This window comes from Pleuronectes platessa, chromosome 6 (genome assembly GCF_947347685.1).
Source record: "Pleuronectes platessa chromosome 6, fPlePla1.1, whole genome shotgun sequence".
In the NCBI taxonomy this organism is placed as follows: domain Eukaryota; kingdom Metazoa; phylum Chordata; class Actinopteri; order Pleuronectiformes; family Pleuronectidae; genus Pleuronectes; species Pleuronectes platessa.
In genome coordinates, this window is record NC_070631.1 from 2,065,616 (window position 1) to 2,085,252 (window position 19,637).

The 19,637-nt window shown below is 45.2% G+C and overlaps 1 protein-coding gene across 1 annotated transcript in view; it reads left to right on the forward strand.

Moving 5' to 3' along the window:
* Positions 1–1,236: 1,236 nt before the first annotated feature.
* kcnd1 (potassium voltage-gated channel, Shal-related subfamily, member 1) overlaps positions 1,237–19,637 on the forward strand; it is a 28,567-nt gene continuing 10,166 nt past the window's right edge. The window contains exons 1-3 of the mRNA XM_053424874.1: positions 1,237–1,392; positions 2,111–2,356; positions 4,995–5,707. Of these exons, the coding sequence (XP_053280849.1) occupies positions 1,237–1,392; positions 2,111–2,356; positions 4,995–5,707 (1,115 nt within the window). The remainder of the gene's footprint in view (positions 1,393–2,110; positions 2,357–4,994; positions 5,708–19,637) is intronic.

Consider the following 19,637-nt stretch of genomic DNA (forward strand, 5'->3'; position numbering starts at 1 on the left):
TGTCCCATCCTCCCTTCTCCCCTTCATTATTTACCTTCTGTTTTCCTCCCTTTCAACATCCCTCCTTCCTCCAGGGATTCCTACTCCTCTTCCTTCTGTTGTCTTTCCTCTTTTTACTCCACTCTTCCTCCGTCCACATTTCCCCTCTGTTTATTCTGTGTCATTCCTCCCTCTCTTCTCCTCTCATCCCACTGGTTTGTCTCTCACTCTCCGTCTCTTTTGTGTTTGTGTGTTTTCTGACAGGGCGGCCATACATGGACATGGAGTAAAGACCTGACGCCGCCTCCTCGCTCTTCAAAACAAACCCGGCGTGTCTCCGCCGCCACTAATGCCCGGCAGCCGCGAGCGAGAGCGAGAGAGAGACGGTAAAACACGGGGAGAGAGATAAAGGAAAAATTAGAGGAGAAAAAACAGCAAGCAAAAGCAGAAAGAGAAAGAGAGGAAGAGTGAGGCTGCAGATCCATAATCGCCACAGCAGAGAAACACTTAGAGGGAGGGAGGCAACGCAGGCCATTCTGTCTATCTTGCAACTTTAAGGGACCATCATCACAATTTAATAAGAATTTGAAAGGCTGCGGCGCTGCAACAAATCTGTCTTCAGAGGGAGAGCGAGCTCCAGTCAGACACTGAGCGGAGGAGAGCGAGAGAGGAAGTAGGGAGGTGGAGGCCCGACACAAACGCCTCAACGCTTCCCTCCCAGGATTCATCTCCTCAGCAGCAATAAAGAAAACGCTCCGATTATTTTACAGAAATTCTCCCGTTCCGAGGTTCTTTGTTAGTTTTGAGTTTGAATGTATTTAGAGGAAAACGCCCGACGACAGCTGAAGAGTTTCAGATCGGTATATTTAAGAAAAGGAATATTTCATTCTTAGTTTTCCAGGAAGCGACAGGAAGTCAGACCGAACAGAAAGACGCCAAAAGTTCGTCAAAGTAAATCACGGGCCACGAGCCAATCGGATGCGTTGGCTTTCCCGCTGCTACACGGCCTTCTCTTCATGGCTTGACACCTAACTGCCGTCTGACCCCTCCCTCTGCCCCTCCTCCCCCCTACTGGCCCCTCCCCCCCAACATGTCCGACCACCTCCTCTCTCGCCGCCCCGACCGCTCGAGGACATCAGCGCAGGAGAAGAAGTGAGGGAAGTTTTTAGTCGAGGCCCCTACAGGCGCTAGTTTTGTTAGCCCCGCCCCTTCCGCCGAGGACGCAACTCTCTAACAGGTCGAACGCTCTGATGCAAGATGGCAGCCGGCGTGGCGACGTGGCTGCCCTTTGCGCGGGCGGCGGCGGTGGGATGGCTGCCGCTAGCCAAGAAGACGATGCCCAAACCGCCGGTGGACAAGTCGTCAAGGTCCGATGAGATCCTGTACGTGAACGTCAGCGGGGTCAGGTTCCAGGTGGGTGTGGCCTTCTACTGAGCATGCTCACGAATATGGTTTAAAGATTAGTACATGGCTCCACCAGGAGATGGCAGCGTTCGGATCCAAGATGTTTGAGCTTCATGTTTGGATTTGAGAGGAAGTGGAGACGACAAACTAATGTTTTTTTCAAATTAAATTAACGAAGAGGCCGTTAGCATCATGACGCGTCTACACATCTCACAACTTTCTAATGGAACATTTGTGTTTTTAATATTGTTTGTGTGAGTAAATGAGAACGTCTGATATTTCTGTCAGTAAATCAGGTTCTTTTTTAAAATAATAGCTGACAAGTAAAGGTTTGACCATTTTTTAAGAATAAATATCGCCTCTCAATCGGGCGCCAAAAAAAAACGAACTGTGAAAACTTAGGACCAGACCTTCAGACATTTCACTTCAGTCTGAACCTGAACATCAGGTGTGAAAGGTATAGTTAGACTCCGCCCACTGGACTTACGTTTGTCAGACATTATTCTTAAGTCCCTAAATTACAATGTGAAACCAAAACTAATGAAAGTATGGAACAAACACATGAAGCTTCAGACTCTCAGGAGAGAAAACATCAGTTTAATATGTTTCTGTTCTATATCTGTGCTGCTGCTGTTTGCTCGTTGATTTAAATTCAGCTCAGACTCTGAACTTGTCTCTGTGTGTTTCAAGTGAAAAATGTCTCCTCTGGTTCTCGTCTGTCTCTCAGACATGGAAGAACACTCTGGACCGTTATCCCGACACGCTGCTGGGCTCCTCGGAGAAAGAGTTTTTCTACAACGAAGACACGCAGGAGTTCTTCTTCGACAGGGACCCTGAGATGTTCCGACACATTCTGAACTTCTACCGCACCGGGAAGCTCCACTACCCGAGACACGAGTGCATCCAGGCCTTCGACGAGGAGCTGGCCTTCTACGGCATCGTGCCGGAGATCATCGGAGACTGCTGCATGGAGGTAAGCCTGCACTCAGAGATGACCCTGATGGACAGTGGAGCTGATTGACCGTCACTGATGATGTTAAAATGGTTGAGCTTTTAGTGACCTTGAAGAATCGTTTGTCCTGAAGTGAGCATCACAACATGTTTGTCAGTTATCGACTGACCTTCTCGGGGTCGGCCTGCAACGCACTTCTATTCATGTTCTCGTTAAAATATGGATTTAGTTGTGTTTGACTCATTCTGACTAACAATCATAAAACCTTATTTAGGTGAACTGTGTTTTATTAGGCCAATAGAAATGCAGTAGCTGTGGAGTGTGGACTTATGAGGCGTCAGGATCAGTTAACGTGTGATTTCCTGGTGTTGGTGCTGAACATATTTTCCAGTCGACCCTGACGATGTGAAGATTTCACTCTGAAATATGTCTGAATATCAGAGATGGATTCAGATCTCAACCCTCCAGCAAACAACAGAACTGACAGACTGTCTGTAGATTTGGCTGCTCAGGAAATAGAGCAGGTCGTCCACTAACCAGAAGGTCGTGGTTCAGCTTCCTCCAGCAGCGTCCGTGTCCCACACACTGAATTTTAAATTCCTCTAGTTCCTCCAACATTTCTGCAACATGTTCTCGATGATTCTCTCACCGTCTGGGGTTGAGAAGATGAGAAGCAGAGCAGCAGCTTTCGATTTCTTTCTTTCTGAAGATTTGACGACTTAACTCTTCTCTCTGAGGAGCCTCAGTTCGTGCAGGTGACTTCTTGTCCTGCTGTTTTTGTTCTGAATGGTTTAATTAGACTGTTTCTGTTCATGACCCCAGTTAAACAGTTTGTGGAACTTGGGCATTAGAGGTAGATTCAGATGCATATTGATGTGACGCAGCTGTGGACACATGTTGTTCAGCTGCTCTGGAAGTCGGTGGATTAGATGCAGCAGCTTCCACTCGTACGATCCTCTCTTGCTCGGATCCTTCAGTCTTTTTATGCAGATTTAAAAATGTCTGCATCGTTTGCCTGTGCTCATGTGGGTCATGTGACCTTTGACCTCAGATCTTTTCATAATGCTTGCAGTTTATGCGTCTGCAGAACTCATAAAATCTCTCGTGAGAAAAGCATCATCAGCCAAATGACTTGTTGTGTTAGTGTAAGAATATTAATGGATCTGAGGGGGATTACTAACCAGCGCTGCTCCCAAACCCGCCGTTAAACTCCATCTCATTAACGCAGCGCTGAGGATCCTCCTGAAACTCTGCAGCTCAACTACAAACTGATTTGTTTCTTTATTGCTCCTGAATTTGGCTTCGAACTCCATCTTAAAGTAAGTGATTCCATTAAAGAGTCATAAACAAGTCATTTGTTCCGTCCTCGCTCCCCGAACAGCAAACCACCTGCAGAGCTCTTTATATTTGATATTTTTCAATCTAACCTTGTGTGAGGAGGCTTCATCATCTTTGTATCCTCATTTATATTAAACAACCTGAATGAATGACTTGTCGTCCTTTATATCTTCATCAGGTTTGTTGGCTGCTTTCATCAAATGAGATTCTAATTTCTGGATTTCTTTTTTTAACTCAGTCAACACCTCCCACACAGTTTCCCATTATTCCTCCTGTAATGTTACAGATCTGGATGTTTGTCTGCTGATTTGACAAATTGGATTTGAATCCAAAACTATATGAGGACGACCTGTTTTTCCGGCTGAAGCCTGAGTCGACTCCCGTCCACAGCGTGTTAGCAGCGAGCAGTCATCCTTAATGAACCGTGGGCTAATTACTTATTTAAGGATATATAAAGTGTTTATTGCTCTTGTCACTCTGCTGCTAATGAGACGATTCTGCTAACAAGGGAAAACATTTAACTCCGTTCTGGGACATTTCTGCAGTTTATTACTCTGAGGTGAGAAATGCTGTCGACTGAAATTCACCTTCTCTTATGAAGTTAGCAGAAAAAAATGAAAGGTGCAAACTCGATCTTTTTGGATTGGCTACGTGAAGTGAGAACCGTCTCATTAACCAGTTCAGGTTCTTTTATTGTAATTGAGCGACAGGAAAAGCAGCTAACGTGCTAACAAAGCAGCTAACGTGCTAACAAAGCAGCTAATTCGGCCCAAGGGCACATTAAATGTCAGCTGACATAGAAGAAGCTAATGTAGACATTCAAACGTCATATAGTTCAGAGCATGAGTGGAAAGCTGTCGTAAATCATCTGTTAGCAGAGCCAGCTAGCTTAAAACATCTGTATCAGTTGGATCGACACAAAGGAGCATTTAGCATCTTGGCAACAATTAGCATTTTATTTTAATACTGTGACTAAACTGCACAAATTCACACTTACCGTCTTGTCGAGGGTTAAAAACAGAAGATGTCGCAACTGGTTAAACTCTGAGATTTGTGAATATGGGCTATAAAACTAAAATGTCCCCCCACAAACTGCAGTGTAAACATCAGAGGACCTATAGCAACATGGCTTTGGTCTTCTACTGGAAAAACACTCAGGGCTAAAAACGATTCCTCAAATCTAATCTGCTCCAAACACAGATATAAAGTGAGGTCATGTTTTTCCACCTTTTACAAAACTAAAGACATAATGTAAAACAGTTGACGTTAGTCTCGATGCTAATCTCATCTCCCCCCCCCCCCCCTCCCTCTCGCTGTGAAGGAATACAGAGACAGGAAAAAGGAGAACCAGGAGCGTCTGGCCGAGGACACGGAGGCCAACGAGGGGATGGACGCCCCCCTCCCTCCAGACAGCACCTCCAGGGAGCGTCTGTGGCGAGCCTTCGAGAACCCCCACACCTCCACCATGGCGCTGGTCTTCTACTACGTCACCGGCTTCTTCATCGCCGTCTCCGTCATCGCCAACGTGGTGGAGACGGTCCCCTGCCGGCCTCCGAAGGGCAGCGTCAACGACCTTCCCTGCGGGGAGAAGTTCGGGCTGGCCTTCTTCTGCATGGACACGGCCTGCGTGCTCATCTTCACCTTCGAGTACCTGATGCGTCTGTTCGCCGCGCCCAGCCGCTGCAAGTTCATGCGTTCCGTGATGTCGGTGATCGACGTGGTGGCCATCATGCCCTACTACATCGGCCTGGTGATGCCCGAGAACGAGGACGTGAGCGGCGCCTTCGTCACCCTCAGGGTCTTCCGCGTCTTCCGGATCTTCAAGTTTTCCCGCCACTCGCAGGGTTTGAGGATTTTGGGCTACACGCTGAAGAGCTGCGCCTCCGAGCTCGGCTTCCTGCTCTTCTCCCTCACCATGGCCATCATCATCTTCGCCACCGTCATGTTCTACGCCGAGAAGGGAACCAAGGGCTCCACCTTCACCTCCATCCCGGCCTCCTTCTGGTACACCATCGTCACCATGACCACGCTGGGGTGAGTTAGCATCGGTTTTGACGTTGTGTGTTCGCTGACCCTCTCTGATGATTTATTTTTGTCTCCTGATGACTGTACTGGCGTTAGCGTGTTTAGTGTGTTTGTGTGTTGTCCTTCTGTTTCCTGTCGGGACGCGGCCGTGTCATTACTGTTGGTTACGGGGGAGAAATTGACTGCCTGGTCTCCGCCCATGAAAAGAGATGAAGTGCGAAAAATCAAGTGTGTGTTTATGTGCGTGTGTGTTTGTGTGTGTCTGTGTGTGCTTCTGTGTGTGTGCGTGTTGGTTTGCCTCCCACGCGTTGCTTCTCGAGTACGGTGGTGTATCTTCACCCTGCTGCCGCCCACTCACTCGCTGCTGCCGTGTGGATGGTTGAGTGTGTGTGAGAGTGTGTGTGTGTGTGTTTGTGTGAGTGTGTTTGTGTGAGTGAGAGTGTGTGTGTGTGTGAGGTTGATGGCGTCTTCACCCTGCAGCACTGATCTATTATCTGCTGCTCAAAGAGCCTTTGGAAACATCAGAAATAGAGAGTGAGTCAGGAATCTGCCATAAGCACTGACCAACCCACCATACTGCTATTAAACACACACACAGACACACACACACACACACACACACACACACACACACACACACACACACACTCTATATGACTCCTACCTGTCTGTGAATGAAGAGACAGGAGGAAACGTGAAGGTGTGAATGAATGGAAGCGACTCGAGCAGGGAAACAGTTTAAAGGTCGTTGAACTGATTTCACTGGATGAAGGAAAAGGTCTTCCACCTTTCTGAGTCGCGACCATGTGACCGGCACATCCGACTGTGGGAGTGAAGCCTCTGACAGAAGCTGTAAAGTTTATCTGGAGGAGGATCGTGTTCTTTAAGCTGTGCAGGGTTCATTATGTCCGCAGTGCGGGGGTGAAGTGTTTAACACGGTGATGCTGCTGCCGTTGAGAAGACCCCTCATTATGCTGCCTTTATCTATTCCGAGCCGAACCAGAATAACCAGGTCGCAGCGCCCTGTGTGTGGTGCTGGATAACTAGCTGGAACCAGACGTGTCAATCAACAGAATTAGTGTCATTCTGTGTTCAGCTCTCTTATAGACCGCTGCTGGTTTCAAGAACCAGCGACTCATTACGAGGGTCCAGGGTTGAGTCAGAGCTAGTTTCATGTCCTCTGCAGGTCGGGTTGGTTTAATGGACAAGCTGCCCTTTAGCCACTTGCACTGGAAAATTGAGAGTCTGAACTTTGGGACCAACAGAAGGAGGGAAACGACCGAACGCTGCATCAGATCAGGTTTAGGTCGAGTCTATAACGGGGTGATGTCCTTGCTGTGTTCTCACGTGGACATTATCTGGAGGTTTGACTGGGGGCTGCAGGAGAGACGCTGGAGAATGTCCACAGCAACTGACTCGGACATTTGCGTCCTCACGTACAGATAATTATTAGATTAACCAGAGTTCAGACTGAAAACAGCCGGTGTCACGGACCGGGGACGCTTCACGTCCACTTCACACTGAGACAGACTGAGTCTCTCAGGACAGAGCAGGAGCAGGAACATGGACACTTCATCACGACCTGTTCCAGGTTCAGGTTTTCCAGTTTTTGGTCTTGATTTGATTGCGTCTAATGTTATTTATTAAATTAATTAACGATGATAACAATGATAAGTTAATGAAGGAAACCTCTGTCAGGTCTTTTATTGTGAAAGTCTCCTCTCGGTCCATTAGTTATCAGTGGGGAGAGGCAGACCTCTAAATGGATTCTTCAGACAGCACAACACAGGCCAGGCTTTTACCTCCCCCCCCATCCTCCCCCTTCCTCCCCCTTCTCACCTCTCCCTGCTCTCAGTTACTCTCTGTTTCCTTCTAGGGAGTGTCCCTCTGTGTCCTCACCTCCCCTCCTCCTCCTCCTCCTCCTCCTCCTCCTCCTCCTCCTCCACTCCGACTGTCACAACAGAACCAGCAGCTTTAAATCACCAAATAAAGGAACGTTTCATTTCCTGTCCCAGGTTTGTCGTCCCGGCGCCTTCGATCTGTCCCTGGTCTCTGATCAGATTTTCAGAAATTGTCAGTAAATGATTCCACAAACGTTTCTGTTCCAGGAGAGAATTGATTTAGTTCTATCGGATTTGTGCTGATCACACAGATCCAGATGTGGAGAATCAGATAAGGAAGAAAAACTTTTACGTCTTTCATGTTTGTCTTGTATAGATTGTAAGTGTCTCTCCCTGGGGGGGGGGGGGGGGATCTTCACCTCGTTCTAGATGATAACAACAGAAACATTCATTTTAACAAACGCACACAAAACCTTTGTTAATATTCAGATACAGATCAAGAATTATAATAGGTAGAACCATGAATTAGAAGTATGTACAAATGTGCGTTATACGAGTTTTTCCAGAGCCGGTGTATTGACACTTTTGAGGGAGACGTTATAAAGTCTGATGATCAAAGGCACAAGTGACTTCCTGTTGCTCTCTGGTGAACTTAGAGGAGCAGGATGCAGACGTCCATCCTCCAGATCCACGCCCCCTTCCTCACTGACCAATCAGATCGAGTCTGTTGTCGTCTTCTGTCCTGAACCTGCCGCTGACAAACACCCAGAGGTCGTTGAATTCCTCGACCTCGACCTCTCAGAGTTCCCTGCAGTGTCTCCTCTCCTCGGCCTGATGCACTCACCAAACCCCACGTCCTTTAACGGGCGAGGAGATTGTTTAAGCTCTCGTCTCGACTCCATTTACACTGAGTCACTTCGTGTATCTGTGGCAGATCTGAGAGAAGCTGAGTGTTAATGCATCCAGGAAGCGTTCAAGACAAATCTGAAAATCAAATAACCACTCACAGTTTGATTCCCTCAGTCCGTCTCCTGCGTTGTGATTAAAACAACTCACTTGTGTTTGTGTTGTTGCATTTGAAATACACACTGAACTCGGTTTATTTCAACCAACCATCGTCTTCAGGTTTTATCTTCAGTTACCAAACATCTTCAGGTGCCTCACCTTCAACATCTGGATGAGGACAGAATCAGATGAGCTTCAGAAAAGCTTTTCTTATTCAGATTATATCTACAAAAATGTATCTAGTTTACGCAGAGATCCCGGAGGTGGTTAAGTTGTCTGTGGTGCATTTATAAATTACCTTTCACGTAGTGGAACTCTGATTGTAATCTGATTACCAGAACCCATTTCAATGCATGTGTTTTAATATGCTTCTTGTTTGACCCTGGTATTAAAAACGTGATCCGTCACAAACCTGGTGTTGAATTTGAACATTTCCGTCTTGTTTTAACGAAGAGTTTTATTTTTTATATGAAGTTTTAAATGATGTTAATAGTGTCAAAGATTCACCAAATAAGATTTAGAGTAAAACCTGTTTCCCATCTGCTTTCTTTCCTCTCCTCCTCCTCCTCTTCCTCCTCTCCTCCTCCTCCTCGTCCTCCTCCTCCTCCTCCTCCTCCCCCCCACTCTGCCCCGATCTGCTCATTTGTTTCTCTTTGTTCATTTTGTTATCAATGTTTTTCATCACTCCTACTTTTATTGCTTTGCTCCTTTGTTTTATCACTGTGCAAATAAACTGGAAGTGGAATCATAAACCTATTGCAGCAGCTCCAGAAGCAATATATGTGAGTGGAAACACAATCTGTTCTGCAGCTGATTCAGAGTCTGCGTCCGACCTCCAGATAATTCCCTTCTTTCCTTCAGGTGGTCCGATAACGACCAAACCTTTCAACTGGACAATTAATGCTTCATTTCACAGGAGAAATCTTTCATTTGTTCATTGAGGAGCTCAAATTATCTCACGTGGACTTTCTCATAATGGACGCCTGGAAATCACAGATAGGAATAAGACACATAATAAAGAGTCTGTGGTGCAGTTTCAAATGAATAATTACAGACATAAAACATTAAACAGATACAGATCTAAAACATGGTCCAAACCCGAAGCCCGTGGTGGATTTCCCTCCTCCGGTGTAAAATACCAACACTCCGAGCTAAAGTTACGACTCCGAGCAGCAGAGTCGGGATGAAGAAGCAGCCGAGCGTGAAGAAACGAGCGGCTCCTCTCGGAAGCAGTAAAGTTGGATTTATCAGTTAACGTTCACAATATAGCTCTCTGTTGTTTTTAACCTCAGACTGTGAAGTTGAGTTTTAGTTTGGTCCAGGTCTACTAACATGGAGGAGGTTTATGACCTTCACTTTTAGCAGCCGTCATGTTAAACAGTTTTATAATCTGTGGTTTCAACCAGCTGGAGGAAATGGTGCGGTTCTGTGGCGACTCATTTCACAAGTAGATTAGTGCACGTCATCCTTGTCAATGAAAACACCGATCACCATGTGTGCAGTGAAGCATGCTGGGAAAACAGAGGTTGTGCTCAGATGCAGGGACGTGAGTCCTCAGACAGAAAATCTGCATCAACACTTTTTCTGTTGTTTTCTTTCCACAGCGAGTTTGAACAGACTCTGACCTCTGACCCCTCTGTTGGACATATTTAAACAATTAGAAGAACATTTTATTTATGAATCATTAATTCAAACGTGAGTCTTTGGTCTTTTATGTGGTTTATGTGAAACACACAGGAGTATATAGGAGCAGCTTTAGTGTCTGGTCCGTGTCCTCTGGCTGCTGCAGAGCACTTTAGCATCAACATTATTTATAAGAACACGAGGGGAAGCAGCCGCTTCCTCTGAGGAACAGGATATATATGAGTCTGAGAGCGGGCGCAGCCGACGGCCTGATAAAACAGCCTGGGTGGAATTATGAAGCATCTCAACGCACGGACACGCTGCTGGTGTTTTAATAGAGACGGAGCGAGGGAGGGAGGGAGAGGAGCGAGAGAAAAAACAAATCAAAAAATGAAATTAAAGACAGATTGTTTTCACGCTGTTCCTCCATTTCCAAAACTCCCACCTCTCGCCGACCGGGACACAAAATGGCAGCTGTGGTCGTCCTCCGGGTCCTGGAGGTCAACAGATGAGTCGTCTAAAGTTTTCCACTGCTTTGTCCGCGATGGGAATGTAAACAATCATCATTCACTCATCGGCCCAATTGACTCTGCAGCAGATTCAGGTTTTTATCGGCTCTGGTTCTGGTTCGGCAGCGATGGAAACGAGGGTGAACGTGTTAGTAAGTGAGAGAGAACAGTTTCCAGCCAATCACGATGTTGAACATGACTCTAACAAGTGGAGAGGCAACACAGATAATGGAAAATCATGAGTTTACCCACATTTAAAAACCTGCGTACACCTGCTTATGATGTAAACGTGGTTGAAAACATTTCCAGTTTCTATCGAAGTCCTCACAGATGATTCTGAATAACAAACATCTGAGGCATCACGTTCTTCTTCTCGACAGAAACCTCAAGACGACAAGTTTGCGTTCAAGAAACGATGACCTCTAGTGGCTGTAGTGAGAGTGACACAGGCGAAGCAGGAAGTCGGTGACGTATCAGTGATGTTTCTCCTGTCACCGTGAGGAAGATCATTTAGGAAATGCTCCCCTGGACACACGCCGACCAATCAGCTGAGGAGATGGAGATGATTGAATGGAGAGCGTGAATTTAAAACTTAATTGACAGTTCATTAGAAAATCAATGAATCAATCTCCCTCTGTCTCTGTTAATGTGGACCCTGAGGTGTCCCTTCATCCTCTCCTCCTCCTCCTCGGCTGTAATGGAGAGAACTCCACCACAGACTCATGATGGCAGAAATCAGCGGCCGGACGGAGCTTCTTAGGACCACAGTGTAAAAACCATCAATGCTGAGCGGTCGATCGGGTCCTGGCAGCGCCGGGTAATGACTCTGTGATCGGCTCTGCTGGAGAGCTCTGTGGGAGCTTTGTCAAACAGATCTACAAGCGATCCATCAGGGTCATTTCTGTATATTCCTAAGTACGTATAAATGACTGAGTTATATTGTACGAAGACCAATAAGACCTGATACTCTTTGATAACTGTGGATTATGTGACGAGAATACGTGACAAGAAAATAGAAAAATTTGAATGAACCTTTAAATTCAATAAATAGGAAAAGTTCTTTTAATTATTAAAGGAAATATATTGTTTTATATTCAGGTGAATCATGTTAAATAGTGATATTACTGGTTCACATGCTCTAATCTTCAGACAACACATGGTTTTCCTCAGACTGCTGCAGATCCTCTGTTCAGCCTCTGTCTGAAACCCTTCAGCTCCTGTCTCTTTAAGACCCCCCCCCCCCCCCCGCCGAACTTTACTGGCTCCGTCTCACTCGGACGTGAACTTTACCGACACAAAAATACCTTAAATCGAAAGGTCGGTCACTGAGTTCCTTCCTCTCCCGAGGCATGATGGGAGTGTGAGTCCAATCACATGCTGTGTGGGTGTGTTGTGTAACAGGTCACTCTCGTATAATGTAGGACTGTGACATTTAAAACAGCTCAGGTCACAACGCAGCTGTTTAATTATCACGTTGCACTGATTATGATAATTCAGACATTAAAGTAAAGAGTCCAACCTGAATCCAGAGAGTGAAAGAAGCTTTAACACTCATCAGGCTCTTCAGTGGAATCATCAGTCATCAGATGTTTTTCTGAAGTTACTTGTTCAGGTTCGGACTCTTGACTGATCGTGTGTAAACTGAAGAATCTCCTGATCAGGAATCAGGATTTACTGAAGTGATGAAACTCTGTGAATCTTTCTCAACTCGTCTTCGTCCACTTCCTCTCATTCCATCAAGTCTGTCCTGACTCTGCCTCCTTTTGCCCAGAAGCAAGGCAGCACATCTTCAAACTCAGCAGCATGACGGTGACAAAATCTGAACTCTCCCACACATACACCAACTCACACACACACACACACACACCGACACAAACACAGACTCTGATGCCCTTCAAACAAGCACTACCAGGAACTTATTGCAAAATGTAATTAAGGATTTGATTCTGTACTTTTACCTCTGAGACACACACACACACTAGCACACACACACACACACACACACACACACACACACACACACACACACACACACACACACACACACACACACCATTCAGTGTCCTTCAACATGCCAACAAAGTAATTTATCTTGTTGTTGTGTGATTAGGAAATCCTTGTTTCAGACACAAAGCCCCCGACACACACACACACACACAGACACACAAACTACACGCACACACACAAGAACACACACCAATATACCTGCTGATTGGAGCTGTAACCGTTGCTACACGTGTGGTTTTTGGACATTATAATTACATTAAAGTTCACGTGTCAGATTTTGGGACAGATGGATTGTAACACATGCCACAGAGATAGTGTGTGTGTGTGTGTGTGTGTGTTTGTGTGAGTGTGTGTGTGTGAGTGTGTGTCTCTCTCTCCAGGATTAAAGAACACAGCTGCTGATGAAACTCTCGCCTCCTGGGATTTAAACCTGTGAAATATGTGTGACTTCTTCTTATTGTAATGTGGTTGGACCCGGGTTCAGTTTCCAGACTTCATTGTGAAAAGGTGTTTTTACTTTTATGAACATTTCATTTTACTTCTATCAGATTTAAACACGTAACATATTTTCGGATTCAGGTGATTTCCACTGTCTGACAACCTCATTATCTCAGATTCATGACATCTCTGATAAAGACTCATTTACTTCACCTCAACATGAAGTGATGGAGTCACGTTGTGCTCCTCCGCCTGTGATCTACTGGAGACTGAACTTTCTTAAGTTCAACACAGTGAATCATTGATGCTGTGTTGAAGTCACATGACTCACACGTCACTCGAGCTTCCTGCCGCGGAAAAGAGGAAACATGGCGGCAGATTCTCTTCTCCTTCATCTCCTGGTTTTCTTCTGACCCTCCCTCTTTCTATCCCTCTCTCTCTCTCTCTCTCTCTCTCTCTCTCTCTCTCTCTCTCTCTCTCTCTCTACTGACCCTAATTGATGCAGCTGCTGTGGACGAGCGAGCCCCAGATGAACAGAAAGCAGATAAAAAAGAGGGAGAGAGAAGGAGGAGTGAACTTCTCTCATCAATTATTTTTCTCTCAATGTCTGAGTGCAACATCTTCCTCCTCCTACTTCTCCTCCCCCTGGTCAATTTTTTCCTCCTGCTCTATCTCTCTCCCTCCTCCTCGTTCATCTCCTCCTTCCCTACTTTCTTCATCTTCTCCTCCTCCATACAGTCCTTCTCACACTCTCCTCATCCTCCAAATCCTATCTGTCCTCGTCCTGACCATCATTTCTCCTTTTGTTCTCTTCTCACCTCCCTCTTTTCTCCTCCCTCATCACCTCTTTCCTCACCCCAGTTGTTTTCTCTCCTCACCCTCTCTTGACTCGTACGTCACTTTCCTCTTTCCACTCATTCGTTTCTCAGTTCGTTCCTTCTTGTCCTCTCTTGCAGACCTTCACTTTCTATCTTTCGTTCCTCTCCTCTTTCCCATCTTCTAGTTGTATTACCTTCTTTTCTTCTTGCCCCTCCTCCCCCCACCTACATCCTCTCCTGTCTTTCTTTTTGCCTTTATTAGGTTTCATTTAATCCTCTTTTCTCTTCTCTTCTTTCATCCTTCCCTTTGTCTCTAACTATCCTCCCTTCTTTTTACTCCCCCATGATCTCCCTTTCTCTCAGTCCATCTCCTCTCCCTCCCTCCATCCTCTCCCTCCTTTCTTTACTCTCCTTCTTCTGTTCCACCTCTTGTCTTCTTCACGTGAGACTTTCTGAAACATTTAAAACACATCATGTGATATTTAAACACAGAGCGTGTGTCTTTGTGTGTGTGTCTGTGTGTGTGTGTGTGTTTGTGTATGTGTGTGTGTGTGTGTGTGTGTGTGTGTGTCTGTGTGCGCGTGTCTGTGTGTGTGTGTGTGTGGTAAAAATAAACACAGATATGTGGATTATGCAGAATGAACAAATAAATCACATTAGAGACGCAGTGAAACAACGTGAGCTCCTCGCAGCAACAAACTGAGACGAGTTAATAACAAAGGGAGGGGGGGTGGTGGTGGTGGGGGGGGGGGGGGTTATAATGGAGAGAGCGTGGGAGACGTAAATACAGGAGAAAAAACAAGAGGGCTGAAAATGGGAAGAACGAGGCGTAGAAATAGAGAGAACACAGCGAGAGAGAGTGAGAGAGAGAGAGAGAGAGAGAGAGAGAGAGAGAGAGAGAGAGAGAGAGAGAGAGAGAGATGGACGAGCTGCCCGAGGGTGAGATGTTTTAACATCGTTAAAATCGGATTCACTAAGTTTCTGTTCACACAACTTTCAGCGTGAAGGCTTTATTCTATAGCTATTATTTTATATATAATCACGTACAACGGATCTTATGAGTTAAAACTTGTTTTACGTTCAAGTCACAGCGCCATCTAGTGGCCACACCCCTTTTGACTGCTTCCTGTCTGACGCATAAAACTGTAGATTCAAATTGACAAAATGACGGCTCCCAAAAGTGAAGTCAATACATTATTATTATTATTAATCAAGACACATCTTGATTGACAGCTGAGACTGACTCATGATTGGTCAAGAGTGTGAATGGGCGGGACCTTGATAACAAGGTGACACTCCACCATCACTACTGATATTTCGGCTTTACTTTTGGATGATGGGAGGAAGTGGAGGTCTATGTTGGAAACCAGTAGAACATGCTTCATACACATGACAAACCAGAGAGACATTACTGGCTTGTCAGCAGTGTGTGTGTGTCTGTGGGGTGGGACGTTTTAAACATTAATATGGGGTTTAACTCCTTGTGGCCAGAAATAGAAACGAGGAGGAGAGAAGACAAAGAGGAGGAGGAGAAAATAGAAAATAGCTGAGAGGGAAAAGGATGAGAAGCTGCAGAAACCCCATCGTCCTTCATGTGTCTCATTTTATATTTTTATATTATCTATAGATGATTCTTTATATCTTTCTTTCATTATTTTAAGTCCAAAATACATTTTAACAATCGAACGGACACAGTTGAGTGTGTTTACTTTGTGTGAGAGAAAGAAGCTGCTTATGAGGTGTGTAGATGTTTTTGCATGGAGCAAACTCATCGTGCTGAAATCCATCCCCCCCTCCATCCATCATAGTAGGAGGGTACCCCAGATGTCCCAGGCTTCCAGCTCTTCCTGGGCCTGATGGGATGTGTGGTCTCTCCTGAGAGTTGTGGGTCTACCCCTGCGTCTCCTCTCGCTGAAGGAGCAGCGGTTCACCTCCTCACATATTGTATCTGAAGCTGAGCTCACTCACCGGAGATCTACTCCCTTCGGCCGGTTGTATTCATAAGCTCGGGCTCTCACTGGCTTTCCACAGCTCATGAACATAGTAAATGGTTTGTGTTCATTTGGCGCTTTTCTAGATTTCCATTCACCAACTGACGAACACATTCAAGGACAAGAGCAAGAAAGAAATGGTCTTCATTATTAATTTCAAGATATTTATTTGATTCTAGTTGAGTCAGCTGGAGAGCTCATTAGGTTTTTCATGCTCCATTTTATGTTTCATGAACAGGTGGACCAGTCTGACCCAGTACAAACATTTTGAGCGTGATGTGTGTGTGTGTGTGTGTGTGTGTGTGTGTGTTTGTGTGTGTGTGTGTGTGTTTGTGTGTGTGTGTGTGTGTTATTTTGGGAACGGTCTGCCTCAGAATTTTATATTCAGAGCTTTTGGAGTCTAATATTAGCGCCGCGTATCTCTGTGCTCACATGTCCCATTGATTCTGGGTTTATATTTATATTCCAGGTTTGATTCTCTGTGTGACTCAGAGGAATCAAACCTGCAGGATTCTGCTGTGTCACAGGGACGAGTCTGGAACAGGACACAGTTTTGTACACTGTTGTTAGACTCATTTTTAATCCAGCGAGTGTCCAGAGTCACGTGAACGCTGAGAACACGGGATCGAACAGTGGATTTTGGCGGCTGGTTTGCTGACGTGCACCAGGCTGTGTGGGTGTTGGAGGTTTGTGGTGACAAACTTCCTCAAGTCCATTACCATCCCTCATGTTTTATTCACACCCAGTTGTTGTGTTTGATCCACACTTACCTCCTGTTTCGTGCGCTGACTCGTCATCACGATTAGTGCGGTGTCATCAGCGTATGTGTTAATGCTGTTTGTCTGTAGCCGGTGTGGGTCAGCAGTGTGCAGAGCGGCGACACATGAAGGTCACCAGAGTTCACACTGAAGAAGGTGACGTGGCTGAAGGTTCAAAACTCCAGAGCACAATAGAAAGTGTCTCCTCATCCCTTTCTCCTGTTTCGTCCTTTTACCGATACGATCACCGGTCGAGCATCCGGATGAGGAGTCAGACACCGAGGAACCAGAGAAAATGCAGATTGGTGACGACAAATTGTCTTTACACAAAGGTGCCAAGAAGCAGACACACAAATAACAGACAAACTGGTGTCAGCATTTATAACGGAAGCATGGTTCAGTTTGATCCAGACCCAGACCTCCTCTTTTGGTCGGACTAAATGTTGGTCCGTTGGTCTGGATCATGTCTAAGGAACCGTTCACACCTGATATTTAAGTTCAGACTAAAAGTCTAAAGGTCTGAACCAAACAAGGTGTGAGAGACGTCCTTTAATGGACCAGACTCCTCTGGCCTCAGCAGCCGTGTCAGCGATTCCCGGTCAAGCTTCTGCTTATCGGTGAAACACTCAGAGAAACTACAGTCGCACTGATGATGACCTTTACTTCCAGTAAATTTCCTGTAATTAGATCAAACCACGATTTCAATGATGCATTTATGAGCTGAGGATTTTTTTTTTTATCGTGACGTCACAGCCTTCATCGTTCAGTCCTGAGAGTTTGATCCTGAAAGACTCTGTTTGTCTGCAGCTTTAAATAACAACTGATCGGCTCTGAAGCTGGAAATAGACTCAGTGTGACTCTGACTTTCATTTTATTTCTATTTTCCTTTATTCCTCTTAAACTCATTCGCCCCGTGCTGCACATTCACTTCTTCTCCTTTCAATCAATTCCAAGTTCGATCGGAGTTTGTTTTACACGCTCGACCCCTTCTTGAGTCTGTGTCAGCTGTCAATCATCTTTATCTTCAACTAACTGGTTAAAACCAAACTGATCAGAAACATGAACCTTGAACAAACATCAGTGAGATGAGAACGACCTGAAACGACAGGAACCGTCTTCAACAAACATTTATATAACGTTTATCTTTTATTTGTAGTTTGGCTCCATCTGTTAACATGGAGAAGGCGGGGTTTACGACCTACACTGCAGCCAGCCACCAGGGGGCGACACAGACACTTTGGGGGCAGTCAGGTCGTCCATCTTTATTTACAGTTTATGTGAAAAACTAAATGTTGAATACAAATGTAATTTATTCATAAGAACACCTGCACAAAAACAAGAAGTCAATCAGTTCAGCTCATCATGTGACAGCTCTCTGTTTTTAACGAGTGACGTGTGACCTTCAGGATGTTTGCCCTGAACTGTCCTTTCACCAAATGAGATGGAGAGAACGATGAGATAGGGAGGAGGAGGACGAAAGAAAAATCAAAAAAAAAGGGATGAAGTACGTGGAGGAGAAACGAGACAGATTTCAGTCGGATCTCCTTCACCAGCGGAGGAGAAAACATGGAACAACCATCCCTCCTCCTGCAACTTTCATCATCCCTCCATCAATTAAACATGGCCGTGGATTACGCTGGAGGAGGAGAAAGAAAGAAAGGAGGGGAGGAAAAGATGTCACGGGCGAGAGAGGGTTCAGGAGAAGGAGGAGGTGAGAGGAGGAGGAGGAGGAGGAGGAGGAGGAAGAGGAGGAGGAGGAGGAGGGAGGCTTTTAGCAGCCGGCTCTGACCCAGAATAGAAGTTTTCAAAGAGGAGAAACCAAGTGAGCTGAAGATCGGAGTCGAGCGGTCGATACGTCGTCCTTGAGAAGAACGATTCAAACCGTCTGAGGCCGAGGAGGAAGATCACATTTCTCCTCTTCCTCCTTCCACACACACTGATTCATGACAACAATATTTTTACATCCAGTTCGATTTGATAAAGACACACAGAGAAATAATAAAACGGTTCTTTATGTCTTCATGTCGTCTTCAGATCCGTCTCACGTCTTTGTTCACACTCAAGTTAAATCAGTTTTTTTGTATAGTGTCAAATCACATTATCTCAAGGTACTTGTACACAGTGAGGTAGAGACTTTACAATATTAACACACGAGACACCGTATAAGACATATAATTATATTTATATATAAAACTTTACACAGCTTATATAGTCTAACATTGTTGATAGCTTCATAAACTGTAAATTAACTAAAACAGAATATTAAGGTATGAATAAAACTGTTCAGCTATACATATAACTGTATATTAAATATATACAAAAACTATATTTACCTGTGTATGACTACATTTATATGGTTGATGTTTATATATACACAAATATCTGTGAGATCCAACCAGTACTTTTACTTAAATACTTTAACTGCATTGTGCTGCTGTACTTTTTCTTACGTACAAAATTAAGCAGTACTTTTTCATACATTTCAAAAAATTGTAATGAAGTACTTTTACATGCCTGGATTGATACTTTTACTCAAGTAAAGTCTGTGATGAGTTCACGGTCAGTTTGAGGTTCTACTTCACCTGAGACTGTTTAACTGAGTGCGTGTCTCTGTGTGACGGCTGGTTGTGTTGTTGTGTTGTTGTGTTGTGTTAGAGCAGGAGATCTTGACCTCGCTGGAGTTTTTTAAATAAATAAAAGTGAAGAAGAAGAAGTCTCGACTCAGCGACTCTGTTTCTTCTTCTCTGCGATCGGAGGAATCGCCCGGCTGTTTAATTGTCCTTCCTGTTTTCCTCTAAACTAATTACCATTGGCTGTCTGTCCCCTCTATCAGATTCTGATTGGCTCGCTGGCCTATTACAGGTGGGAGATAAGGATCAGTGCATGCCTGCGTTTCGATTGGCTGACCTGGCACTAATGGATTCCTATCTGCACCAATCAGGGCGCAGC